General features: G+C 40.1%; 1 protein-coding gene across 1 annotated transcript in view; it reads left to right on the top strand.

Annotated features, from left to right (window-relative positions):
* Positions 1 to 4097: 4097 nt before the first annotated feature.
* The window catches only part of FRMPD1 (FERM and PDZ domain containing 1), a 45902-nt gene continuing 24608 nt past the window's right edge, over positions 4098 to 25391 (top strand). The window contains exons 1-4 of the mRNA XM_065908394.1: positions 4098 to 4198; positions 17529 to 17686; positions 18533 to 18635; positions 22270 to 22315. Of these exons, the coding sequence (XP_065764466.1) occupies positions 4098 to 4198; positions 17529 to 17686; positions 18533 to 18635; positions 22270 to 22315 (408 nt within the window). The remainder of the gene's footprint in view (positions 4199 to 17528; positions 17687 to 18532; positions 18636 to 22269; positions 22316 to 25391) is intronic.

Here is a 25391-nt window from a genome sequence, read left to right on the forward strand (position 1 = left end):
GCCACCTCGTGTGAAGAGCTGACTAATTTGAAAAGACCCTGATGCTGGGAGGGATTGAGGGCTGGAGGAGAAGGGGACAACAGAGGATGAGATGGCTGGATGGCATCACCAACTCAATGGAGATGGGTGTGGGTGGACTCCAGGAGTTGGTGATGGACAGGGAGTCCTGGCATGCTGCGGTTCATGGGGTCGCAAAGAGTTGGACACGACTGAGCGACTGAACTGAACTGACTATATAATTCTGGAATCTATAGAATCTATAGTCTATAATTCAACCTGGAGATTGAAAATTATTTTCCTTCAGAGATTTGAAGGCGTGACTCCAATGTCTTCAGGCCTCTGTTGTTCCTGAGGAGTCTAATGCCGTTTTTATTCTCAGTTTTTTGTATGTGATCCATTTTTTTTCTCCCAAAGCTTTGAAGATATTCTGCTTCTCGTTTCTGAAATTTCACAATGTTATTTCTCGATGTGGGTATTTTTTCATTAATTATGCTGGGTAATTAGTAAACATTCTTAATCTGGCAACAAGCTTCTAAGGGAAATGTTATTGACTTATTTAACAATTTCCTTACCTCCATTTCCTTTACTCTCTCCTTACAAATCTCATGTTGGATGAATTTTGGACATACATATCTATTTTTTTTTTCTTTTTACCCTGTCTTTGGCTTGTGGTTACTTTTTCTATATTTATTGACTACATTTCTCAACTTTTTAATTGAATTTTTATTCCAGCTATTTTATTTTCAGCTTCCAGATTTATGTTCTCTGATTATTCTTTTTCAAAGAAAATTCTCTTCTTGTTTCATGGATGTCACATCTTATCTTTTTGAGGATTTGAATTGTAGATTGACATTTTTTCTTCTGTTTCCTGCATTGTCTCTGTTTCTTTGAGTTCTGTTTGTTTTGATCTTTTTAAAATAGTATAGGCTTCCTCAAATATCCATTCATGTATAAGAGTGAAGCATTAAAAGCAATTGGATGGGGCAGGTCGTCGACAATATGTGTGCATGGTCTTGGCATTGAGGTTATCAGAAAGTAAAAAGAGATCTGAGATGTTTTAGGGAAAAACCCCAAATGATTGGAAGCTTTGTAGGATGGATGGACAGATTTCAAGCCAGGGTGATCTGGCAGCAAGTTACCAGAAGTATCACTATCTAAAGGTCTTTTTCTGGTGCTCTTTAGGTCTCCAGAAAAAGATCTCTAGTCTCTTACTTGGATGTAAATTCCTAGCTACCTGGATTCTGGGAACTGGGCAAAGGAGTTCTTGTCATTGAGTAAGAAGAATTTTTCTTAATCCTTCTATTTCATTCCTATATCCTGTGCTGTGCCTGCTCTCCACAAATCTGCAGCCTCTCATGTTTGATTCTCTAAAGACCAAGCCTTTTGCCGCAGAAGGCTAGGGAAGGGATGGTTGTCTAGGCAGGCAGTAGTGGGATGGGGCCTGTGAATATAGTTGCCACATTATACAGACATGTTTCATGTTTTCAGCCCTGTCCTTCATCCCTGCTTCCTCCCGTACCTGCTGCCTCTGATTCCTGAGCCATCAAATGGCAATCGGCTCATTTTCCGTCAGAATCTCTCTCTGCAAGCACATTGGTTTCTGGTTCCTTTATTCTGCAGTTATATCCCCTCCAAACGGCTTACCTTCCAGACACCGTCAACATTGCTCCTCTGTGGTCTTCTCTATTCCATGGGTTTATTTTCTTTACTGTAATTTGTAAGGTTCAGAAGAGAGAAGAGATTAAGACATTGTTTCAATTCACCATGTTGAACCAGAAATCTTCTCTCACTTTTATGATTTTGAAAAGTGAGCTGTGTAGAACTGAAGATAGTATTCAGGTCTGCTGTCCCCATAGAAAAAAAGCTAGACAGACACATCCCTTGATCCAAGTTGAATTTATTTTTGGTGGCAGTCTATCTTTTATACCCATTAATTTGTGTTTGGCTGCCATTTGATGAAAAACGTTGTTTCTGTGTTTCCCAAGCGGTGAGTTTGGGTGTCCTGCTTTCATTTTTATATGAAAACGGTTAGTGCACTCCTAGTATAGATTCCATTATTATTCTGTAGATTACTGATAGATTCTAGTTGCTAATATTTTTATTTGGGATATTTACTTTGATAATTGTAAGGGACATGGTATTTCTGCCTATTGCAGTATGTGTATCAGAATTGGTATCAATGTTATAATGACTGCTTAAAAAATTTTAGAAGCTTTCTTTTTCTTTTATGGTCTAGAATAACTGGCATAGCGTTGGGGGAAATAAACTAAGTTGGCTAAAAGCAATGTGATATCCTAGATTGGATCCTAGAACAGAAAAGATGCATAAATGGAAAAGCTGATGAAATCTGAATAAAATCTACAGTCTAGCTAATATTAGTGTACCAATGTTAATTGCTTAGTGTTGACAAAGTTACAATGATTATGTAAGATGCTAACATTAGGGAAAGCTGAATGAAGAGTGTAATGGAACTCTCTGTATTATCTTTGCAGTCTTTGTGTTCATCTAAAATTATTCCAAAATTTATATTTAAAGTAAAACAAACAAAAAAAATCATAAGGGTGAGCTATATCTTATAAATTTGTGAGAGTTCACCTTTGAACCTATTTGCCCCTGCATTCTTTTGAGTGTAGCTCTTTAACAACTTTCTCTCCTATGGTAATTCTCTTTTAGACATTCTGTCTCTTCTAGGGTCATCTTGTATCATTTATATTTCCCTTGAAAACCATCTATGTTATTAAATTTTTCAAAGGTGTTTATGTATTGTTAAGCAACATAATCTCTTATAATGTTTTAGAATTTTTTCTCTATCCATGGCTATTTCCCAGTGTCATATATTATTTTGTGTGGGTATTTATTAGATTATAAAATTAACATGATGAGACAGTATTTTAAGAAGTAAAATAGAAAATTACATATTGTTTTAGGAAACTTTAATCTCAAGCATATATACTGCTTTTCTTGGTAACCTGATAATATCTATCGAAGCACAAATGCCTGTAAATTTTGACCTTGCAATTCAAAACCAAATAAATAATTGCATATGTGCAGAAATGATACTTGTGCAACATAACTGATTCCAGTATTACTTACAACAGAGAGATTGGCAATAACCCAAATGTCTGTCAAGGGAAGACTACTTCTTAAATTATAGTACATTCATACAGTGTAATACTCAGAGGCTGTCAGAAGGAATGAGGAGGCATTCTTTGTATTAATGTGAAGAGATACTGAGGAAGAAAGCTTGGTGCAGAACAATGTGTGTGGTGTACTATCCTTTGTGTTAAGAAGAGGATACCTGAATCTGTATTTGTATTTGCTTGTACAGGCATATAGAAACTCTGGAAAGACATACATCTCAAGTGGGAAAGCAGTGATTATGTATCAGTATGGGAACTGAGCGGATGGGGTTAGGTAAGAGGACAGGGGAGGCCTTTCACTGTATATCTTTTTTAATTTTTATGGTAAGAACATACTTAACATGAGATCTGCCCTGTTAACAAAATTTTAAGTGCACAACACAGTAACTGTATATGTTTCTTTTTTTAAATCTTGAGTTTGAATTATACAAATTCAGAATTGCCTATTTAAAAGTTAGATATAAAATGCTAAGCAAAAAAAAAAAAAAAATTAAAAAACAGCCCTCAGACGAGTGGGCACAACGTGATTAAAATGCTTCCATCTCCACGTGGTTCCTGCTGCGGTCAGAAGCAAGTGCAGTCCAGGGATGCAGAGCTGAGGTGGGAGGGCAGGTCACAGAGAAGGTGTGTCTCTGACAGTGGGTCATAGTCACAGTTTGAGAAGGCTTGCTTACATTTCCCAGGCCTTATCTTTAACCACTGAAAAAATAAAGGCGATCTCTTTGGCTTTATTACAAGACTGCATCACAGGGCTGTGGGCTCTTCAGGGCAGGGGGCCGCTGAAGTTCTTCACTCTGGACACTGAACCCATCTGTGTGTTCATTTCAGATACAAAGAAAGCCCTGGTTATTTGATCAGCATGTCTTAAAATTGGCAAATACAGGAAGCATCACGGTGATCTGTTAGAATCCTCTTCCAAGCATTTTGGTTAAGAAAACTCTTCTTCTTTTTAGGTAAATGGAAGAGCTGGAGACCAGCTTATTCCAGACACGGAAAGCACAGAGAATAGAACAAATGGTGGCAAGATGGCTCCGGCGCTCCCGGGACAGCTCGGCCCGGTAAGGCTCCTGGGCTGGCGCAGATTTCTGTCTCTGAGGGTTCAGTGTTCCCGTGGGAGGAGGTTTTGCAGTCTTGGCAGCGCCTGGGGATCACTGTCTCCGGCTTGCTTTGTTCTTACATCCTGTGACGGGAGAAGTGTAAATGGGTCAGCAGTTTTGCTGGAGTGCCTTTCTCTTGGTCCCTTTCCAGTTCCTCCCCTCTGCATCCTTCAGCAGGCACTCAGAGACATAGAGTCACTCACCCCAAACTCATGCCCACATTTATAGGGACACACATTCACACGCAGACAGACGTATGCACACTCACACCCACATGCTTGCATCCATGTGCCTATACGCTCTGAAACACACACTCGCACACGCACAGAGTTTTGAACACACACTCACACATGTTCACTGCTTCTGTCTGTCTCCCACACACCCCTTGACTTAGTACTTGATGTCAGGCAATCTGCTGTTTATACTCTTTCCCCGGCTTTGTTTCCAGCAGCTGTTCCTTCCTTGCAGTCCCTATTTCATTCTAAACAAAATGAAATGAAATCAAATACAGATCTGATTTGACTGCTACAAGAGAACTTAAAATATGTTCTGTTTCAAAGCACTCATTTTCCATCTCAGATTTCCTGTCTGGCCCTGACATGGAGATGAAATATCATGTGTCAGGTGTTTCTGATACACATATTCTTCCAAAGGAACTGGGAACAGCTGTCCTGCTGCCAAGCAGTACACTTGCTCAGAGCTGCGCTTCCCTGTGTCCACGTGCTCGGGTCCTCACACACTGCGATAGAATGAGGTTGGGAAGGACTAGCCCCATTTCACAGATGAAAACCTGAGGTTCAGGAGTATCTCGTTTACAGCCATCCCCACCCGCTCTGCTCTGAAATGTTTGCTGGGTCGTCATCTCCTATAGGATGAGTTCAAACATGATTGGTTAAACATTCAAGGCTCTCTACGATCGCCCCACAATCCATTACAGCTGTTTGTCTTACGCTTCTGCTTCGTTCACATCCTACTCCAGCTGAAATGACCTACTCGCTGTTCCCCTACCCAAGCACCCAACGTCCCCTTCCACCACCTAGACCTGGGTTCCTGTGCCACATCTCCTCCTCCCATCTTCATGTGTCTAGACCCTACTCACAGTTCAGGGTCTGGCTGAAATGCTGGGTCTTCCATGAAGTGTTCCACAGTCCACAGCCAGAATCAATCTCTCCCAAGCGGTCCCCTAGTATTTGGTTTGTAGCATCTGCATTGTGCTTCTCCAGATGTGTTCAGCTTAAACTTGAGCACATCTCTTTTCTTTCTTATGAGCTTCTGTACAAGCTCAGTGGAGGGCAGGGAAAGTATCAGCCTCACTTCATAGCCCAGACTGAGTTCCAGGAGATTGCAAGGAGTCAGGTAGTGCTTGGTGAATGAATGGGAAAACGCCTAGGTACATTGTTTTCTGAAGTGAGTTCTGCAAAACCTAGTTGTGTGTGATGTTCTCTACTAAAAACATTCCATGGCCAAATATGTTTAGGAAGCGATGCAGCCTATATCCGATTCCTACCCACCCACTCTTGGTAATTCATAGTGCGTTTTGGCACATTAAAGGTTCTGAGAAGTCCTGCAGAAAAAGACCTGTGTAACTTTGACTTGACCTTGCCTGAATATTTGACCTTGTAACTCTCTAATATCTAGTTTCTCTCACAGAATGTAAATAAAGGGCAACATCTAGGAAATTTTTTTTCTCATTTATTTTGAGATATGTTTCACATAACATAAAATTTACCCATTTAAAAATGTACAGATTTATTTAGTGTATATACAGTATATATTCAGTGTATATGTAGAATTTTGCAACAATCACCACAGTCTAATTTTAGAATACTTTCGATACCCTCAAAAGAAACCCCATACCCATTAACAGTCACTCCCTATTTGCCCCTCCCCCAGCTCTAGACAGCCACTCATCTCCTTTCTGTTTCTATAGATTTGTCTGTCCTGGATATTTCCTGTGAATAGAATCATACAATATATTGTCTTTGTGACTGCCTTCTTAGTGTAATGTGTTTGAGGTTCATCCGTGTTCTAATATGCATCAGCGTGCATTCCTTTTATTTAAAACCTTTTTATTTTGTATTGGAGTATAGTGGATTAGCACTGTTATAGTAGTGTCAGATGGATAGCCAAGCAACTCAGCCATACAGGTACATGTATCCATTCTCCCCCAAAACCCTTCCCACCTGGGCTGCCCCATAGCCTTGAGTAGAGTTCCCGGTCCTATACAGTAGGTCCTTGTTAGTTATCCATCTTAAATATAGCAGTGTGTACCTGTCCATCCCAAACTCCCTAACTATCTGTTCCCCCATCCTCCCCTCCCCACTGCCGCTGCAACCGTAAGTTCATTCTCTTAAGTCTGCGCTTCTGTTTCGGTTTTATAAATAAGTTCATTTGTATCATGTTTTTTTAGATTCCTCATATGAGGGATGTCACATGCTGTTTCTACTCTGTCTAACTTGCTTCACTCAGTACAACAATTCTTGCTGTGACCCCATGGCCTCCTGTCCTTCACTGTCTCCTGGAGCCTGCTCAAACTCATGTCCATTGAGTCCGTGATGCCATCTAACCAGCTTGTCCTCTGTCGTCCCCTTCTCCTCCTGCCTTCAATCTTCCCCATCATCAGGGTCTTTTCTAACGACAGTTTTAAGGTCTACATCCATATTGCTGCAAAGGACATTATTTCATTCTTTTTGATGGCTGAGTAATATTCGATTGTAAATATGTACTGCCTCTCCTTTATCCATTCCTCTGTAATGAACATTTAGGTTGCTTCCATATCTTGGCTGTTGTAAACAGCACTTGCATTCCTTTTTATTGCCAAATAATATTCTATTATGGTATATTTTCTTTGTCCATCAGTTAATGTACACTTGAGTTGTTTCCACTTGGGAGCTATTGTGAATAATGCTGCTATAAACATTTTTTATTTGAACATATGTTTTCATTTCTCTTGGGTTTATACTTGGATTAGAATAGCTGGGTCATATAGCAGCTTGATGTCGAACCTTTGGAGGAACTGCCAGGCTGTTTTCCAAAGCACTTCCACCAGCAGGATATGAGGTTTCCAATATCTGCACACCTTTGGCAACACTTATTATCTGCAATTTTTTATTATAAACATCCTAGTGGGTGTGAAGTGGTGTCTCATTATGGTTTTGATCTGTATTTTCCTGATAGCTAATGATGTTGAGCATCTTCCCATGAATTTATTAGGAAGTTTGTTTTCCAAGTGCTTTAGAGAGAGAAGAAAAAGAGGGAATGATTCCTGGAAGTGTCCATGGAAGGCATTATTTCTGTGTTTCTAGGATAAATCACATGTAGTCTTATTGAAATTGTTTCTCATCTCTAATCCTGCAACCTTGATTCAAGCTGGGTCCTTCTGTCTTCAGATCAGTTGAAAATGGTCAGGAATTGAAAAGCATGATTTTTTTTCCTGGAGTAGAGTAAATGGTACCAGCTTCCACAGAATTGCTTAACCGAGAGACCTGTGAGTCATGCTGAATTTTCCTCTCTCTTATACCCTGTATCTAGCCCATCAGCAGCTTCTGTCAGTTCATCCTCAAACCTGTCTCCACTCTGTCCAGCTCTCTGTCCCCGGAGGGCATTGCCATAGTCACTCACTCCTTCTCTGCGCCACCCTGAAGCCATAGTGAGCTTTTCAAAATACACGCTGCTCCTGTCCCCCAGGCTCGCTCCTGGCTCCACCCCATCCCAAACTTTCAGTGGCCGCCTGCCATTCCCATAGCCTACAAGCCCCTTTACCATCTGTTCCTGGGTTCATGTCTTCATCTTGTTCCTCCTACTTCCTTGCCACACTTTATAACAATATATCCATTTGTTTACTTGTTCTTTGCCTAACCCCCCACCTGTTTAATATATGACTCTTCTCCCCCAACCCTCCTGCCACATATGAGACCAAAGACCATAACTGTCTTGTCTAAAAAGTATCTTCAGCTCTAGAAGAATGCATACATAGCATGTAGTAGATATTCAATAAATGTATATTGATTAAGGGCTTTCAGAGTCAGGGACTATATTACTTATTTTTATTTATTTAAAATATATCTAAATTCTGCATTGTTTCTTCTTCCAAATGGAATTTTTGATGATTAACAGTGTTAAAACACATAAAAACTTTTAAATAAAGACTGGAAATTCTGTAGATAGATTGCAAACCAATTAGATGTAGGATGTAGCATTTGAGTACAAACACTGGCTCTGCATTTCCTGATAGCCAGGTCAAGAAATGAAAAAAATAGATTGAAGTGTTTTTTATCGTCCAGAGAAAAGGAAACAGAAATTAATCTGCAGGCATAAGTTTACATCCATCTTTTAACAATCTTGCTATCTTTTCAGACCTTTAAAAGCTTCTACTCATTTCAGCTGGTTGTACTTAATTATAATTGCCATTTTTTTCCCTTAAAGTTAAATTTTATCTCCAACACTAATTGAACTGTCTAGGAAGAAATTAGTCAAAAATAACAATTTCCATTTCCAAATTTTATTAAACAAATTGATAATTTTTATGAACCTGGGTAATGTTAGAGCTTTATAAGGCATCTTAAAATGGGTTTTTTCTGGGGAAGAGTGTCAACTTCCAAAGTTACTTTGATTTCTTCAATTTTAAATGAGTGGACAATCCCTAGTCAAATTCAGATAGTGGCACTCAGTTTGAATGTCTATGTGTGCGTGCAAGCTTAGTGATACCAATAATTGTAGAAATGCAAAATTACTCAGATATTATTAAGATGACTGCTATTTTACCACTTAATTTTACATTCCAATATAAAAGTAACATTTACAGTATCAGTGCTCTTTTAGAAATAGCTAACCCCCCAAATAGTCTCTGTGACATGTTTTGAATTTCTGTAAAAATAGTGTAATACAAACCACTTAATAAAAGCTGTAACATAGTGACATTGCATTATAAACTAATTTTTAACCATTTTGCTTTGAACTAAACTGTCATCTTCTTTACTGCTTTGTATAACTAGGGAGGTGATAAAATGAGATGAGAAGGACATGTTATAGAATGCCTTTTTCCTCAATTATACCTTTTTTTTGTCTCCTACAATTTTTGATTTTTATATAGTTAAATGATAATCTCTTGATGATTTCTTTGTTTCAAAGCTTAGAAAATCCTTATCCAATAATTAATTAATTAATTTTCAATTTGATAGTTTAAGATATTTTATATTTAAGTTTTTACTTTGGTGTCTATTTTAGTATAGGCTGTGAAATAAAGATCTAGCTTGGTTTTTTCCAAAATAAGTAGTGTTTGCATCACCATTAACTGTTAGTAACCTTTCCTTCACTGACTTATGGTCTCATTTTATCATATATGAAATTTCTGTGTCTGTGGGTGAAAACTTGTATCTCTTCCTAGGCTAGCTATTCTGTTTAATTGATCTAACTGCCTTCTTTCACACACCTGTATTAAAACTATTTATATTTATTGTCTGTTAAACTAGACTTTTATTCTCCTCATTTGCCATTTTATATTCTTATCTGCCTTTTCCATGTGAACTTTAGAATAATTTTATTGTATTATTAAAGCAATTATTAAAACAAGATTTACTGGATTCTCATATGTGTAATCTAGAAATGTTGGTTTTGTAAATCAAGACTTAAAACAATCTAAGGCGTTTGATGAATTTCATGCCTTCTTCTTGGTGCTCGGTTTTATAAACCTCAAGGCTTAAAAAGATTTCTTTCAATTTATATTTAATCTTACTATCAGTGTGTGTTAGTATTAATCTAATGTGTGCGCATGTGTGTTTAATGGATACACATATGCACACACTCACACATGTATACACAGGCATGCGTATTCACAAATGTGCACACATGCATCATGGCATCTTTGTGTCAGAAGTCTTGGCTATTGGTTTTTTCCTCCTTCTAAATTTGCTTGTTCATTATAACCATCGTCTGTTTACTAGTTATAGGAATGATATTTTTTACCTTTCTAATACTCCTAGTGGTGTAGAAAGACCATTTCAGGTACCAGTTTTTTGTTGCTATTGAGCATGGACAAAAGGGAAAGATTTTAAGAGAACAGGTTAGAAAGTTCCTATGCTGCGTCTGTAGGGTCACCCTTGTCTTCTGAACCTCCTTTTTAAAGTAGCAGTGGAATACTTTCTCCTCCTCTCAGCTGTAAGCTTTTGCCCTATAGCACTGTCCGCACAATATATACATTCAGTGGTCTCTAGAAACTATCACAGCCACAAGCCTAGTCCCGTGATTATGACTACAAGATAAATTTCTTTCTGGAACAGGCCACTCCTTCTATTTCTTCTTTCTTTGAATAAACTTTAGATTAAAAATTCAGTTTATACCAGACGTTCACTTTTAAAATCACTCAAGCTGAACATAATACAGTGTTTAAACATAGATTCAAAATAGTTTCTCCACATCCTGCTGGAAGTCAGAGGTGAATTCTTTGTTGTTACAAGATAGAGGCAAAATATATTTCATAGCCTATCAGAGAGCAGATAAAAAGCCAGAGAATATTTGAAGCCTAATCTGTCTCCATCTGGTATTTTCTTTTTTTCTCAGTGTTATTGATCAGCTCAATATGAACTTATGACCCATAAAATATAGAATGAGTCTACCCGAGGCTATTTTCATGATGAATTTAACATGTTTTTTCCAGTTCTACCTTAGAATCCAGTTACCTGACAAGATTTCTATTAGTGTCGCCAAGTCTTATGCTGTTCCGATGTAAAACCACAGGAATGATCCCAGATTTATGATTTAAAACCATTACAAAGCGGCAGACAGAGGGTTTTGGATTGTCAGCGCTTAGTTTGATATTTATAAGATTCTTCAGAGGAGGAAATTTTGCTGCAGAGATCATTTCCTTCAGTTCCCTGTCGAACATTTTTTTTGAGGAGAGACTATGGCTTCGTCCTGTCTTTAAGCAATCCCTTTCCAAACAAAAGCCTAGATGTGGCCTTTAGGGAAAATGTCAGATCCGGCCTCTGGGCCAAAGCTCCTGACGCTGTCCAGGGATTAGTCAGCACAGCGGGGCCTCGTTTGTCTGCCACTGTCGGGGAGCACACCCTTCCAAGTGGAGAAGTCAGATGAATGAAGACCACTCACTTGAAAAGCATCCAAATGAATTCTGTTCTAACCATGTGGAAAGGTTTGTATTTTTCTCTTGTCCTCTAAACATTTATTAAGCCTTACTCTATGCCTAGCGTTGAATTCGGCACGCGGGGGCAAGAAAGACGTGGTTATGCTCTATGAGCTATTGTCTAGAAAGGACAGGAGACTTCACACTGGTCATTACAAATGTGACGTGTGTTTCAACAAGTGATGTACTGATTTTGTGTACAGGTTCAGCAGAGGGAGAGGGATATTTCTGCCAAAAACAGAAGACTGAGTAGGAGCTGTGCAGGTGAAGTGTACGGTAGGGTGTTTTGAGAGCTGTGTCAAGGGCTGGGCGATATTCTAGCTGGAAGGGAGACCTTGTGTGTTTGAGGAACTCCAAGGGGACTCGTCTGGCTAGAACAAAAGTACTGAGAGAGTGAATGGCTTGGCTGCAGAGACTTCAGTGGCGAGCGGGGCTGTATTATGCCACACTAAGGTTTTTGGATTAAGTCATTCAGTCAGGACAGACATATGAGCAGGATTGCATTTATTAATATAATATCAATCTAGTTGCTGGATGGAGAATCGTTTAGGTGAGACAAGAATGAAAAGTGGGGAGGGACTTCCCTGGTGGTCTAGAGGCTAAGACTCTATGCTTGCAATTCAGGGGGCCTGGATTCAATCACCGATCAAGGAACTAGATCCCATATGCTGCAATTCAGAGTTTGCATGCCACAACTAAACGATTCTGCATGCCGCAACTAAGACCTGGCACAGCCAAATAAATATGTTTTTTTAAAAAAGAACGAAAAGTGGGGAGACCATCTAGGAGACACTTAGAGAAATCTGTCTGTAGGACAGGTGACAAGGTCCTGAAATAGAATGGTGGTCATGGAGATAGAGAGAAATGGGCATCTTTAGAAAGTTTTGAAGTCATGACTAGGGGTGAGAGCAGGGTAAAGTCAAAGATTACTCCCAGGAGTATGTCTTGAGCAACTGAGCACTGTTCTCCAGATACATTTATTGAGCTCTGGGATATGGAGAAGATGGGTCCTGATTAGGACTCATAGTCAAAAGGCTGAGCTGTATATCAAATTAAGCAAACTTACGGGACAAATGACAAACATTGAAGTCTGTCATATTCAAATTTACTGCTATTTATTAATGCTATATATACATTTCCACCTTTACTAATCATGTTAGGTGTACTATTTTGTATCATGCTCTCTATATTCAGTATTTTGCTCATATATTCACCTAATAAACAGAGATGTTTTCTATGGACAAAGTTCTTCACTTGGTACAGTGAGAAATACAGAGGTGGATAAAAAGTGGTTCCTGAATTCTGAGAATTTGCAGTCTATGCGGGGTGATGATATATGGAATCAAATAGCTATCACTGACAGTTGAGGTGCTCAAGGCTAGAAGGGCTCAGAGATGAGTGAACTTATGCCTAGCTAGGGAATCAGAGGAGGACCTTTGGAAGAGGTAGCATTTGAGCTGGATTTTGATTGGCCTCCCAGTTTCCTGTGAGGCAGCTGCATGAACTGAAGCCCAGATGTAACACTGGTGCAGCGGGTAAGGTTAGGCTGGAGTGAAGGCCTGGGAAGGAGAGTGGGCGGACAATGTTGGCTGGGACCTGAGACCTAAAGACGAAAGACCAAGAGGGTAAGGCTGAGGAGTTTAACTTTTATCCTGCAGGTGATGGGGAGTTGTAAGGGCAGAATAATCCACACGAAGGGGTTTGGGCAGTTTAGAAGATGCTGTGGAAGAATATTTTCTAAGCCATGTTTCCATGTATGTCTAAGTTTCACAGGCTTGTGGTCCTTCATTGTTGTAGAGTCTTGGGGCAATTCCTTACTATGCTTGATTTATCTATTCTCTGTTGGGTGGTTTCAATTTTTTCAACTATTCTAAATAAAGCTATGGTAAATATTTTTGAATACTCAATTGCCAGGGTGTTTTGAGCTCATACTCTGTTCTAGGGCTTTATGATACAAGGGAATGTTTGTCTTCTAGGAACTCATAGTCTAGTGCAGACAGTGTTTTTTATTTTGGGGGGGATGCATATTACTTTGAGGAATGTTATTCAGAATGGTAACAGAAGGTCAAAGAAAATGATCAAGTTTTAAATTCATATTATAATTTCCCTGATGACTTTCCAAAGAGAGTAAGCAGCCAGTTGATATGGTCACGCTTAAATCCCAGGGCCCACACATGTTGGACTTCATTATTTTTATTCCTATGTGGTGCTTTAATAGTCCTCTGTAGTCCATTCAGTTGTTCTTCTTTAATCACCAGAGTTGTACATTTTCTGTTATTTACCAGCTTTATTTCTTCATGTGTGAGTTTTCTACTCACTTGCTTTGAGGATGTGAAGTCTGGGTATTTACTGCATGTTCTTATGTCCATTCTGCATATATTTTTATTGTAAGTTTTTTCCCTCCAGGATTTTACAAGTTGATTCACTTATTTCCAACAGCTCTATCTATACGTTGCATACCATGCAATTCACTCACTTAAAATGTACAGCTCACTGATCTTTAGTGTTTTCACAGGGATGTAAGACCACCACAACAATAAATTTTGGAAGATTTCATCACCCCAACAGGAAACTCTGAATGTATTAGCAGTCACTCTCTATTTCCTTTCTAAACCCTCCTTCCCCAGCCCTAGGCTATCACTAATCTACTTTCTGTCGCTATAGATTTATCTATTCTGGACATAGCACATGAATGGAATCATACAATATGTGGTCTTTTGTGACTGACTTCTTTCATTTAGTACGATGAGTTCAAGGTTTATCCATGTTATAGTACATATCAGTATTTCATTCCTTTGTATTTCTGAATAATACTCTGCTATAGAATATTGTTTTTGTCATTAGTTGAGGTACACTTAGATTGGTTCCACTTTGGAGCTATTATAAGTAATGTTGTTATGAAGACTTGCGTGCAAATTTTGTGTGGGCGTATGCTTTTCAGTTTTCTTGGATGTATACCTAGGAGTGGCATTGCTGGGTCATTCAGTGTTTAAAGATTGTATGAGGGCTTCGTTTTTCTCCACATCTTGGTCAGCGCTTGATCTGTCTTTTTGATTATAGCCATTCTAGTGGGTGTGAAGTGGTATGTCACTGTGGTTTTGATTTGTATTTCCATAACTGCTAATGATCTTTTCACGTCCTTATTGACTGTCTATTTTCTTTGGTGAAATGTCTATTCACATCCTTCACCCAATTTTTATTTGGGTTATTTGTCTTTTTTTGTTTAACTGTATTATAAAAATTCTTTATATAGTCTAGGTACCAGGTCCTTAACTGACTCTTTGCATCCCCGTGGACTGTAGCCCGACAGGCTTCCCATGGAATTCTCCAGGCAAGAATACTGCAGCGGGTAATCATTTCCTTCTCTAGCCGACCTTCCCAACCCAGGGATTGAAGCCAAGTCTCCTGCATCCCAGGCAGTTTCTTTTATAATCTGAGCCACCAGGGAAGTTCCATTAGATATGTGGTTTGCAAATATTTTCTCCTATTTTGGGCATTGCCTTTTCACTTTTTCAGTAGTTTCCTTTGAAGTACAAAATTTTCAACTGTGAAGTTCAGTTTATTTATGTTTTCATTTGTTGCTTGTACTTTCAGCGTCATATCTAAAATGACACAGAAGCCACGAAGGTATATTCTTATATTTTCTACTAAGAGTTGTATAATTTTAGCGCCCATATTTAGATCTGTGATCCATTTTGCGTTAATTTTTGTTTATAAGAAGAAATTAAAAGCTTTTTGTCACTTAAATTTCTCTTTGTGCTTTTCTTTGTAGTTATCCAATTTTTTATTTCTTTGTTTTTATATATTGGTTATTGAAATTTCACATTCAAACCATCCCCCTTATATCTTATGCCTATCTTTAATTCTCCAATCCTTAGAAATGTGTCTCCTCTCCAGAGCTGGCACAAAGGGTCCACATTTATTTCCAGTTTTTGTAATTCTCTCTTTTGACCTTTTTGAAATTTAGTACTTTGTATAATGCTTAGTACCACAATGTGGTGGTTTTGTCACCATGTTGAACTATTTCTGGCTAGCCACATAATATTTTAAAAGACTTTCTGGAATTTCTGTTCACCTTCACGGGTAAAGACCATGCCACGCAGTTTTCATCATTGCTGCCCTCTGATAGGAGCATGAAAATAGATTAACTCACTGCCTGGTACGTAGTTAGTGCTCAATGGATGTTGCAAGTGATTATTGTTGTTGTTGTTACTGGTACTCTTACTGTCATCGATTTATTAGATTTTTTTTTTGTAATCTGGAAGGATTTTGAACTAGTGTTCCATCAAGTTTATATTTTCACTCAGTACTTACGTTCATTTTTGAATCTGTAATCTTCCCAACCAGGAATCCAGCATCAGTATTACTTGTATCCTCTGTTATTACATCAACTTTTTAAGAAAACCTAGCTCCTGATACACATTCAGCTATTCTGTCTTTAATGGATTGTAGGATGCTTTTTGTGGCTGTGTTTTATGTATTTTTCCTGCAACTCCGCTAAACTTGTTTTTTAAGTACTAACAATTCTTTTTGTGGATCATTTTCTCAGTGTAGGTTGTCATCTGTTTGGGGGAAAAAAAAGGTATGCTTATTATTCCTCTTATCATTTTTCCTTCTCCAATAACTATTCCAGGCATTTCTCCTGCCACTTAAATAGGAGTAGTGTCTAGGGTGTCCTTCCTGTTGCTTTTTCAAAGGAACGCAAATGTTGATTTTTGTTTTTCAGTGTACTATATTATTTATTTTATTTAGAGAAGCCCTTTCAAAGTTTTAAATTTTTCTTTTTAAATCAGAAATACCTATGGTTTTTTTAAAATTTTATTTTATTCATTTATTTGGCTGCACCAGGTCTTAGTTGCAGCATGTGGGATCTAGTTCCCTGACCAGGGATTGAACCTGGGCCCCCTGCATTGGGAGCTCAGAGTCTTAACCACTGGGCCAGCAGGGAAGTCCCTACCTATGGTTTTATTCAGTATAAATTATCAGAGTTTTCTGTCTCTTCTCTCTTGTTAGGTCTGGCTTCTAATACTTCTCAGTACTACCCATGTGCTTGCCTAGGAGAAATCCTTTCTTTGTTCCTAAGGGAGCTCCTTTATGGATAATGTGCATAATATGGCTTTATGCTTGAACTTGTCACATGCATGGTTTTTGAGGCAGTTTTCAAAAATATATTTCCTGGTCCTTGTTGAAACCTGAGATTATTATAAATGACAGAGAGGTGCTTTTCAGATAAGTGAGGTCCTATTGCATTAGGTAGAGTTCCTGACAGTATTTGGTAAATGGATGCGAATAAATGAAAAACCTTAACTGCAGAGCCCCAAGGAAGCTGTTACTCCTCCACATTTCTGTTGTGTATAATGACAATAAACACCTTATCTGTCACTATATGATCTTCCTCAGAAAGAACCACTGACCCTTAGAAGACAAAAGCCATTTGCCACAAATGAAAAATAGCTCGTAAATTCACTTTGTGGTATTGAGCGATAGAAGATACAACTTTCAACTTATCTGCTTTTAGATATACTGAAAACACACATATTTTTAACAATTAATTTAGAGGAAGTTTGTGTTCTCTGGGATTTTATCTTGGGAAAAAAAGAAAAAAATCATCAAAGAAACAATTCACCTATAAAAATGAGTCATCATCAGACATCCAAACTGAGCAACTGCTTGCTCCTATTCACAGTCCATGTTTTTCCTCTTTTGTACCTCTGCTGAAGCAGTGCCCCCTGCCTGGGTTGTCTGTCTGTCCATCCATCCATCCATCCATGCATCCATGCATCCATCCACTCAGCAGCATTTACTGCATATCTTCCTTATGCCAGGATTTGGGCTGGGTAGATATACCCTCGAAATCTCTCATCTCTTCCAGGTAGCAAATACTTGCCTGATTCCTCCTCCTCTGTCCCCACAAAGTTAAAACTGCCCACCTCTTCTTTGCACACTCACAGCCCTTTGTGACTTGTCTTCCAGAGCATGGTGCTGTGTCCTGCTGTTTTATTTGCTGCAGTTTGTGTCTTCTCTCTCTCTCGAGGGAAGAGTTAGTGTCCACTCAGCTCTGCAGCTTCCTCCTCCAGGGTGTGTGGGGCTGACCTGGTTTGTGCCACCCACTAGATTCCCCTCGCTGTCTCTTACACACTCCTTCTCTTCCAGGGCTAAAGTTGCCACAGCTGATGGGACCCCCGGGGTCCCAACCCAGACCATCATCCCTGTGAAACACACAATAAAAATAGACAAAGACACCCTCCTCCAGGACTATGGATTTCACGTCTCCGAGAGCCTTCCCCTCACGGTGGTGTCCGTCACAGCAGGTAGGGGCTGATTGGGAAATGAGAAGGACTTGGGCTGTTTGTGGGGGATTATCCCCGGCTCTCTTCCCGTATCTCTGTGCTGTAACATAATGCAGAAAATGCTACCCCAGGAAGTTAGAAAGGGCACGTCTCCTTTTGACCCAGTTCTGTCCGGGACTTTGCACCTTCCTATGGCCCAGGAAAGGTGAGCCCCCGTGCGCTTGCTGACCTGCATTGCAGGTCCGCTGGCCTCTGCTGAGGCTTTGCCCATCCATGGCCCCCTGGCCAGCCTCCGAAACAGTGACAGTTTGGGGATCAGCAGGCCCTCCTCTCTGAACCCTGCATGCTCTGAGCTGGGGAGAGTTTCTGGTCAGACAGTAATAGAAATTATTGATTTGTTTTCACTTGAGTCTCTGTAAAATATAGGCTGTATCAGGGGAAGAGGAGCAGGCTGGGAATGTCTCGAGTCTGTCTTCATTCTTCAGTTATGTGTTGATGTGAGATCTGGGACCAGTTAAAATCTATTAATCTGAACTTACACACACACACACACACCTACCAGATTTCTTTAGAGATGAATGTAGTAGATTTGTTGGCTGGCTCTGTTGATGCAGGGGATTTCTTCTGCTAGTCCTCTTTCCTTCGACAGCCTCCTAACACCCCTTGAAGGTGATGGATGGTAGGTATATTATCCAAGATTTGTAAACAGGGAAACTGAGATCCATGTGAGCCCAAGTCTGGCTAGGGGTGGGGGTGAGCTGGTGCCCCGGAGACCGGATCAGGCTGCCATTCAGCTGAGTGACTATGACACGTTGGGTCTGGGCCCTCCTGGCATGAGCACCAGGTATTTTCTTTTCTTTCCAACAGGGGGTTCTGCTCACGGTAAACTTTTCCCTGGTGATCAGATCCTCCAGATGAATGACGAGCCTGCCGAAGACCTTTCCTGTGAACGAGCAGTCAATATTCTGAGGTACTAAATTGTCTTCCATCATCCAGAGAGTCGCACAGATTATTACAGAGCAAGAATGAGTGACAGAGAGGGCATAGCTGATCCTTTGTGATTTAAGTAAGGTCCAGGCTCCTTTAAAGCAGCAACAGTAGCCTTGTTTTAGAATTCCATCTCGGTTCTCTCTGCTCCCTTTCACCTGCCTATAAATGGGATTAGGAGGCACAGGCCCTACATGCATCAGCCCCCTGCAAGGCCCAAAACACTGCTAGGTGCTGCGGGGAATGTAATTATGAATAAAACATAGGCCCTACCCCTTAAGTTGGAGAAGGAAATGGCAACCCACTCCAGTACTCTTGCCTGGAAAATCCCGTGAACGAAGGAGCCTGGCGGGCTACGGTTCATGGGGTCGCAAACAGTCAGACACGACTGAGTGACTTTACTCACCCCTTAGTCAGTCAGTTCAGTCGCTCAGTCCTGTCCGACTCTCTGCGACCCCGTGAATCGCAGCACGCCAGGCCTCCCTGTCCATCACCAACTCCTGGAGTTCACTCAAACTCATGCCCATCGAGTCGGTGATGCCATCCAGCCATCTCATCCTCTGTCGTTCCCTTCTCCTGCCCCCAATCCCTCCCAGCATCAGGGTCTTTTCAACTCTTCACACGAGGTGGCCAAAGTATTGGAGTTTTAGCTTCAGCATCAGTCCCTCCAATGAACCCCTTAAGGATGTATAATATAATGTTGTTAAAGATTCCCTGAAGCAGGAAATGACTCCCCTCTCCACTATTCTTGCGTGGAGAATTCTGTGGACAGAGGAGCCTCATGGGCTCCAGTCTGTGGGGGTCACAAAGAGTCAGAGATGACTAAGCAACTAACACTTTTATCCCTTATGGATGTGCAGGGCTGTTGTAACATATGGCAAAGATTGGACTAAATCGATGCTAAATCTACTTGTTGTTCTTTAACACTTTTAACATCTCTTCCTAAACCTCCTTGGTGTCGCCTGCTTGATATGTATGTGGTTCCATACATATCAAAGGTGGCACCCGCCACCTTTGACCTGGTGTCGTGGTGATTTTGGTGAATGCCTCACTTTCTGCCTTGGCTGTATCACCTTGAGACCAGGCATAGAGCAGGTGCTCAATGAAGCAAGTGAATGTGGTTGGCACTGACAGCTTAAGTTTTAAGACAGAGGAAATCAGCAACAGGAGTGAGGAGGCCTGACAGACGTTCTACAGGTCGATGCAGGCTTTGTCTTTTAAAACTTCCACCCAACTCTGTTGGAATGACTTTAGTATAAATAAAGGGAAGTGAGAAATAGAGCAAAGCCACCTTGAAGATGCTTCAAGTTTGTACTTGAGTTTGTGGCTTTTGGCGAGTGGCGGTTTTCCTTTCTGAGGGTCTGTCGTGTGCAGCACACACTGAGTCACAGGCAGTAACAGCAAAGTCAGAGAAAGAAAATGAAAATGCGGATGCAGTCTCTGCCCTCAGGAAGCCCACAGTCTCACTGTGGGGAAACACACACAGTGTAAGATTGACAGAGATCCCATCAAAGCATAGAAAATAGGATTGCCAGGCTCAGGTGAGTGGGTGAGGCAGCCAGGAAAAGGATTTGATGATTTCAGTTTGAAAAATGAAATATGGTTATGGAAATTGTGAAGTTTGCTTTCTCAATTATTGGGTGATTTTTCTCAAAGAGTTTCTCAATCCCAGCAAATGGGTTTCACATTTTCAGTGCCACTAGTATCTCTGCCAAGTTAGATCGAAGTCTGACTAATAAATTATTCACAATTTAAAACAGTAGACTAGAATTTGGGTGTTTAGGTAACATTGAACTCAGATCGGTTCACTGGGCAAGGAACCGTGTTGGGGAAGCGACTCCACTCCCCGATACTTGGGCTCATGATGCAGATACAAGTCATGTAAACCCCACTGAGATGGAGGGTAGACAGGGCATCCGGAGAAGCCGGGGAGGACTTCCCTGCTGGTCCAGGGGTTGAAAGTCCGCCTTGCGATGTAGGGGACGTGAATTTGATGCCTGATCAGGGGAGATCCCGTGTGTCGCAGAGTGGCTAAGCCCACCCTGAGCCTGCACGCTAGATCCTTTGTGCCACAGCTACTGAAGCAACAAGAGCGGTCATCGCAGTGAGAAGCCCACGCGCTGCAGCTGGAGAGTATTCCTCTCCCGCCGCAACTAGAGCAGCCCGTGTGCAGCGGTGAAGATCCAGCATAGCCAGAAATGATAAATGAGTTAGTTAATTAATTTAAAACAGAGAGCGAAACAGGGGGAAGGGGTGGTAAACGCTGGAGAGTCCTCCAACTTGTGAGGAAGTTGTGGTTCGACAAAACATAGAAGAGTCCAGAAGTATTTCAGCTGGCCAAATGCTAGCTTAAATGCTGGGCAGAATTTGTGCCTCAGAGATGGAGGTGAGGGGCAGATGAGCAAAGTGACCAGGAGGAGCCCCTGGCTGGGGGAGCTGAGTGCTTCAGTTTGCCCAAGGCACCGGAAGCCGAGACCAAGTTCTGACCAGTGAGGCCAGGGGGTGATGGGGGGCCTTGGTGCTGACACAGCGGGTTATTCCCCTCCTGGCAGGAGGAGCCACCCAAGGCGGCTGAGCAGGGGTGTGACCCCACGTTCGCTTGCCCCTGCACTCTCGGCCACATGCCTTCCGTGGGAGTGCCGGGACCGCTTACGTTTGTAGCATCGTCCCAGGTTCGGTAGCATTTACAGAAGGAAAACAACCTAGCAAAGAGAAAACCAGCAAAACCTCTCATTCCTCCAGTTCTCGACGAGGCCAGACTCTCCTCTTGAGAGCTCCTGGGCGTTGGTTTGCTGTTGGAAAAGACCTGTTCTTACATAAAATGGGGAAGAGGCAGTCTCCAGACCCTTAGAAACCTTGGGTTGAGTTTATCTGTTTGAGGCAGTAACACACGGCAGAAATAAGCCTCAGTGTTCATATTGCAAGAAATCAAATGTATTTGTTCGGCAAGCTGCTTTTCTATGTAGCAATGACAAAGGAAAAGAAAAACCTGAATCAGTTTTTCAGTTCTGTCCTCAAAAAAGTTGAAGTTTGGTGCTTATCTAGTTGATTTGATCACCTTTGGAACCTAAGAGATTATAACAAAATAAAAATGTCTACTATTTGATTACACGATTGTGCTCTTTACACTGACTTTGTTCGCTCAAACACCATAAACTGATTGACTTTAATCTGATAAGTGCTATCCACATTCTTTTATTCTGTTTCATGGATATTTAGCCAAGTTTTCTGAAATAGCAACCTAAGTTATCTGTGTTATTGCTGTTTTCTCTTCAAAAATATTTTGGACATAAACCTAGCTAGTGGTCATAGCAACTAGATGAGTCTTCCATCATATAGACTAAATGAAGGCGAAGTGACTTCATTTAGTGGTTGTAGGTATAGACAAGATGGTAGAGACAAGTATCTGAAGACTTTCTTAAGGTCGCAGTGGCATTTGGGACAACTTAAGTTCCTTCACAGATCACTGCTTTCTCGATGTCCTTCTCAGTTTTGCTGAGGCAAGAGAAGCTGCTTTGTAATTCTACCAGTCTCTTTGTCACCCCCAACCCCACACATGCACCCTCATGTATCACCCAGGACAATGACACTTTTTTTGTTTATTCTTTTTTTTCCAGGGAAGCTGAAGATTCTCTTTCAATCACGGTTGTTCGCTGCACATCGGTAAAGCTCTTTCTATGTCTTGTGTGTTAGTTACACCCTTCTTGGCCCCAAGACCCTGTACCGCCAGCAGAATATCCCTCAGAGAGTAAACAGGGAAGGCAGAGGGCATCAGAGAAGCTATCAGGCACTCAGTGTTCTTGAAGACCACCTTTGTGCTCGTATTATGGCGAACTCATAGGTGGGTCCAGGCTGCGAAAGCTCATGGTCTAGCGAAGGAGACAGACCTGTGATTATGCAGGTGACAAGGGTACCAAGCTCAGAGTTTCAGGACAAGGCTGAGTGGCATCACTGTGGAGAGGTCCCTTAGCGTCAGTTTTGACTTTTGTAAAACAGAGATGAGGACAATAACTGCCTTACCTATCTAATGGATGTTCTGAGGACCCAGTGAGGTGCTGGATGGGGATGTGTTCTGTCAGCCACAAGGCAAGGCCCAGGACAAGGCCCAGATGATGCACAGGGCAGCAAGAGTCATCCTAAACCCCCACACATCTAAGAGCCTTCTGTGTGTGGTGGAGGAAAAAGTGCATAGTCAAATTGTAGGGGAAAATTACCAAGGAGGAAAGGTTGACAGAAAATTCTCATCCTGAGAGACATTAGTGCATCCTTCTTAGCCCTTGGTCACTAATAGACAAAAAAATATAAATAGGGGCATAGAGAATTTTAATAATGCACTTAATAATCTAATCTAATTGATCCCATATCGGGCTACCCAAAAGCTAAATTTCTCAAATAAGCAACTGTATAAGTGTCTTCTATAGAATACAATAAAGCACAAATTGATAACTATCAAAAACTTAACACCACCCAGTTGTTTGGAATAAAATTGCAATTTCCTAAGTACAGATGGAATCAAATGGAAAATTAAAAATTATCATTATAGACTAGCTAGAAAATAATTAAAATTTAGAGCTCTACTTCTTAGAACATATTATATATAGTTGAGCTATATTCAGAGTAAAATTTGTAACCTTAAAAGTGATTTCATTATTTAACAAGAAGACAGGTCAGGAAAATACGCAGTGCCAGAGGCATAAAGAAAGACTAATGAAATAAGCATAAAGCAGATTAAAGAAAATGATAAAAATTTAAATCTAAATGATGCTTTGGAAAAACAGAAAAATTAGAAAGTTGATAAATCCAAGGGCAAGTTCTTTACTGGAGAAAGTAAAAAAATTGAAGAACTTGAAGGAAAAGAACTATGTAGGCCTTATGTGAAGGAAACTAGAGTAATACTGAAGGAAATAAAATGTTTTCTTTAATAAAAGAGGAGATACGTGTTATATTCCTTGATAGAAAGACTATTAATACATTGGATTTTCTCATATTAATGTATATGCTTAAAGCAAATTCAGATTCCCTGTGGGAATCTCATTTGGATTTTTACAATGTATGTCAAGGTGAGACTTATCAAGAAAATCTTTTTTTTGAAAAGAATAATGAGGATGGCCTTGAGGTACAAGATTTTAAAACTAATAAAGCTGCAATAATTAAAACAGTATGATATTGATGAAATGTTGGTTATATCAATCTAATCAAATAGAAAGTCCAAGAATAAATACTAGTATAAGAATTTGGTATATGATAAATATGGCATCCCTAATCAATGAGAGAAAAGATGATCATTCAAGAAATTGTACTGGGACATTTCTTTAGGTATTTGGAAAAAATAAGTCTAATCCCACACCATTTGGGGTTAAAAATTTAAATATAAAAAACAAATCATAGAAATGTCAACAATATGGACGGGCATCTATCTGGTCATAAGTTGCAGAAGGAATTCCTAAGCACATAGGGAGCAGGAGGAAGTACAATAGAACGGACAGCTATCTGATTTTGTGCAAAGAAATTGTTGTCTCTTCTCCTTATTTAACAAGTGTTATCTTTTTTGTTTGTTTCCTAGAAATAGAACAGGAAAAAAACTCACCTAAATAGAACTAGGAAGTTTGCCATAAATATGACAGTCCAAGTGTTTTACACACACATAAATGGAGATTCTTCTATTCCAAATAGAAGAATTTATCTATGGAATAATGTGAAACCAATACAGAAAAAGCAGTATAGTGAAAACTAATTGCTATAAATAGTCATGCAGGTGTTGAGAGATTCTTTTCATCTAGCTGATTATCATCTCAATGGAGAACATTTGAATTTTAATTAGGTAGTTCTTTTCCTATTCTATTTCCAAGAAATGAAAGCAGAAGGTAACACTTGTTAAGTAAGGAGAGAGGGAAATGACATATAGCTGCCTCCTTTTAAAAAATAAAATGTATAAAGAGAGGAAAATTAGCATGATCCAGTACCATTCCTGAGAGTCCTCTGAGGTTCCCCAGAAGAGAGGAGTGTGAATACTGTACTTTGGAGGTCCTGCAGGGAAAGCTGATACCAGCCCAGCAGATGGTCCCAGAGGCCCTGAGAAATGCCCTGAAAATTGTCTAGCCCACTCAGGCCTCTCATCGGAAGTGATAGGATCATAAGACAAGTACTCATATATATTTTACTTCAACAAGAATGCTCATTTTTGTCTGAGTGGATTCTTAGAATCCTCAAATGGTTTGAAATTGATTAGGAATTATAATATCCAAAGTTGGAATATTAATGACTGCTTCTCTAGAACATAGAATTTTATGGTCAAAATATATTTTGGTTTAATTGCCTATATCTGTATTTCTATTAATTATTTATCAGTATAATAAGCATTACATTATTTTTAATCATTTATTATAATATGAATGCTAGTATTTAATGTTTTATTTAATTTGTGCCAAAAGAAAATCCTACAAGGTAGATGTATTGGTCATCTCCCTTTTACGGATGAGGACACGATGACGTCACACACTCAAGGCTCACATTCAGAAATCGTAGAGCTGGGCTTTTTCCAGGTAGTTAAGACTCTGGAACCCATGCTCATTAGCATCATGCTGTTTTTACCTCCTGGTCCAACTCTCTATTGTGCAGGAAAGAAGACTGAAGGCCAAAGAGGGAAATGTAGACGCGCACACAGCTGGTTTTCTTCCATAATAATTTGTGTTTGAGGTCGTTCTCAGAACTGTTGAGTAGCCGCAGCTGGGTTAGAATT

This window comes from Muntiacus reevesi, chromosome 17 (assembly GCF_963930625.1).
Source record: "Muntiacus reevesi chromosome 17, mMunRee1.1, whole genome shotgun sequence".
Lineage (NCBI taxonomy): Eukaryota > Metazoa > Chordata > Mammalia > Artiodactyla > Cervidae > Muntiacus > Muntiacus reevesi.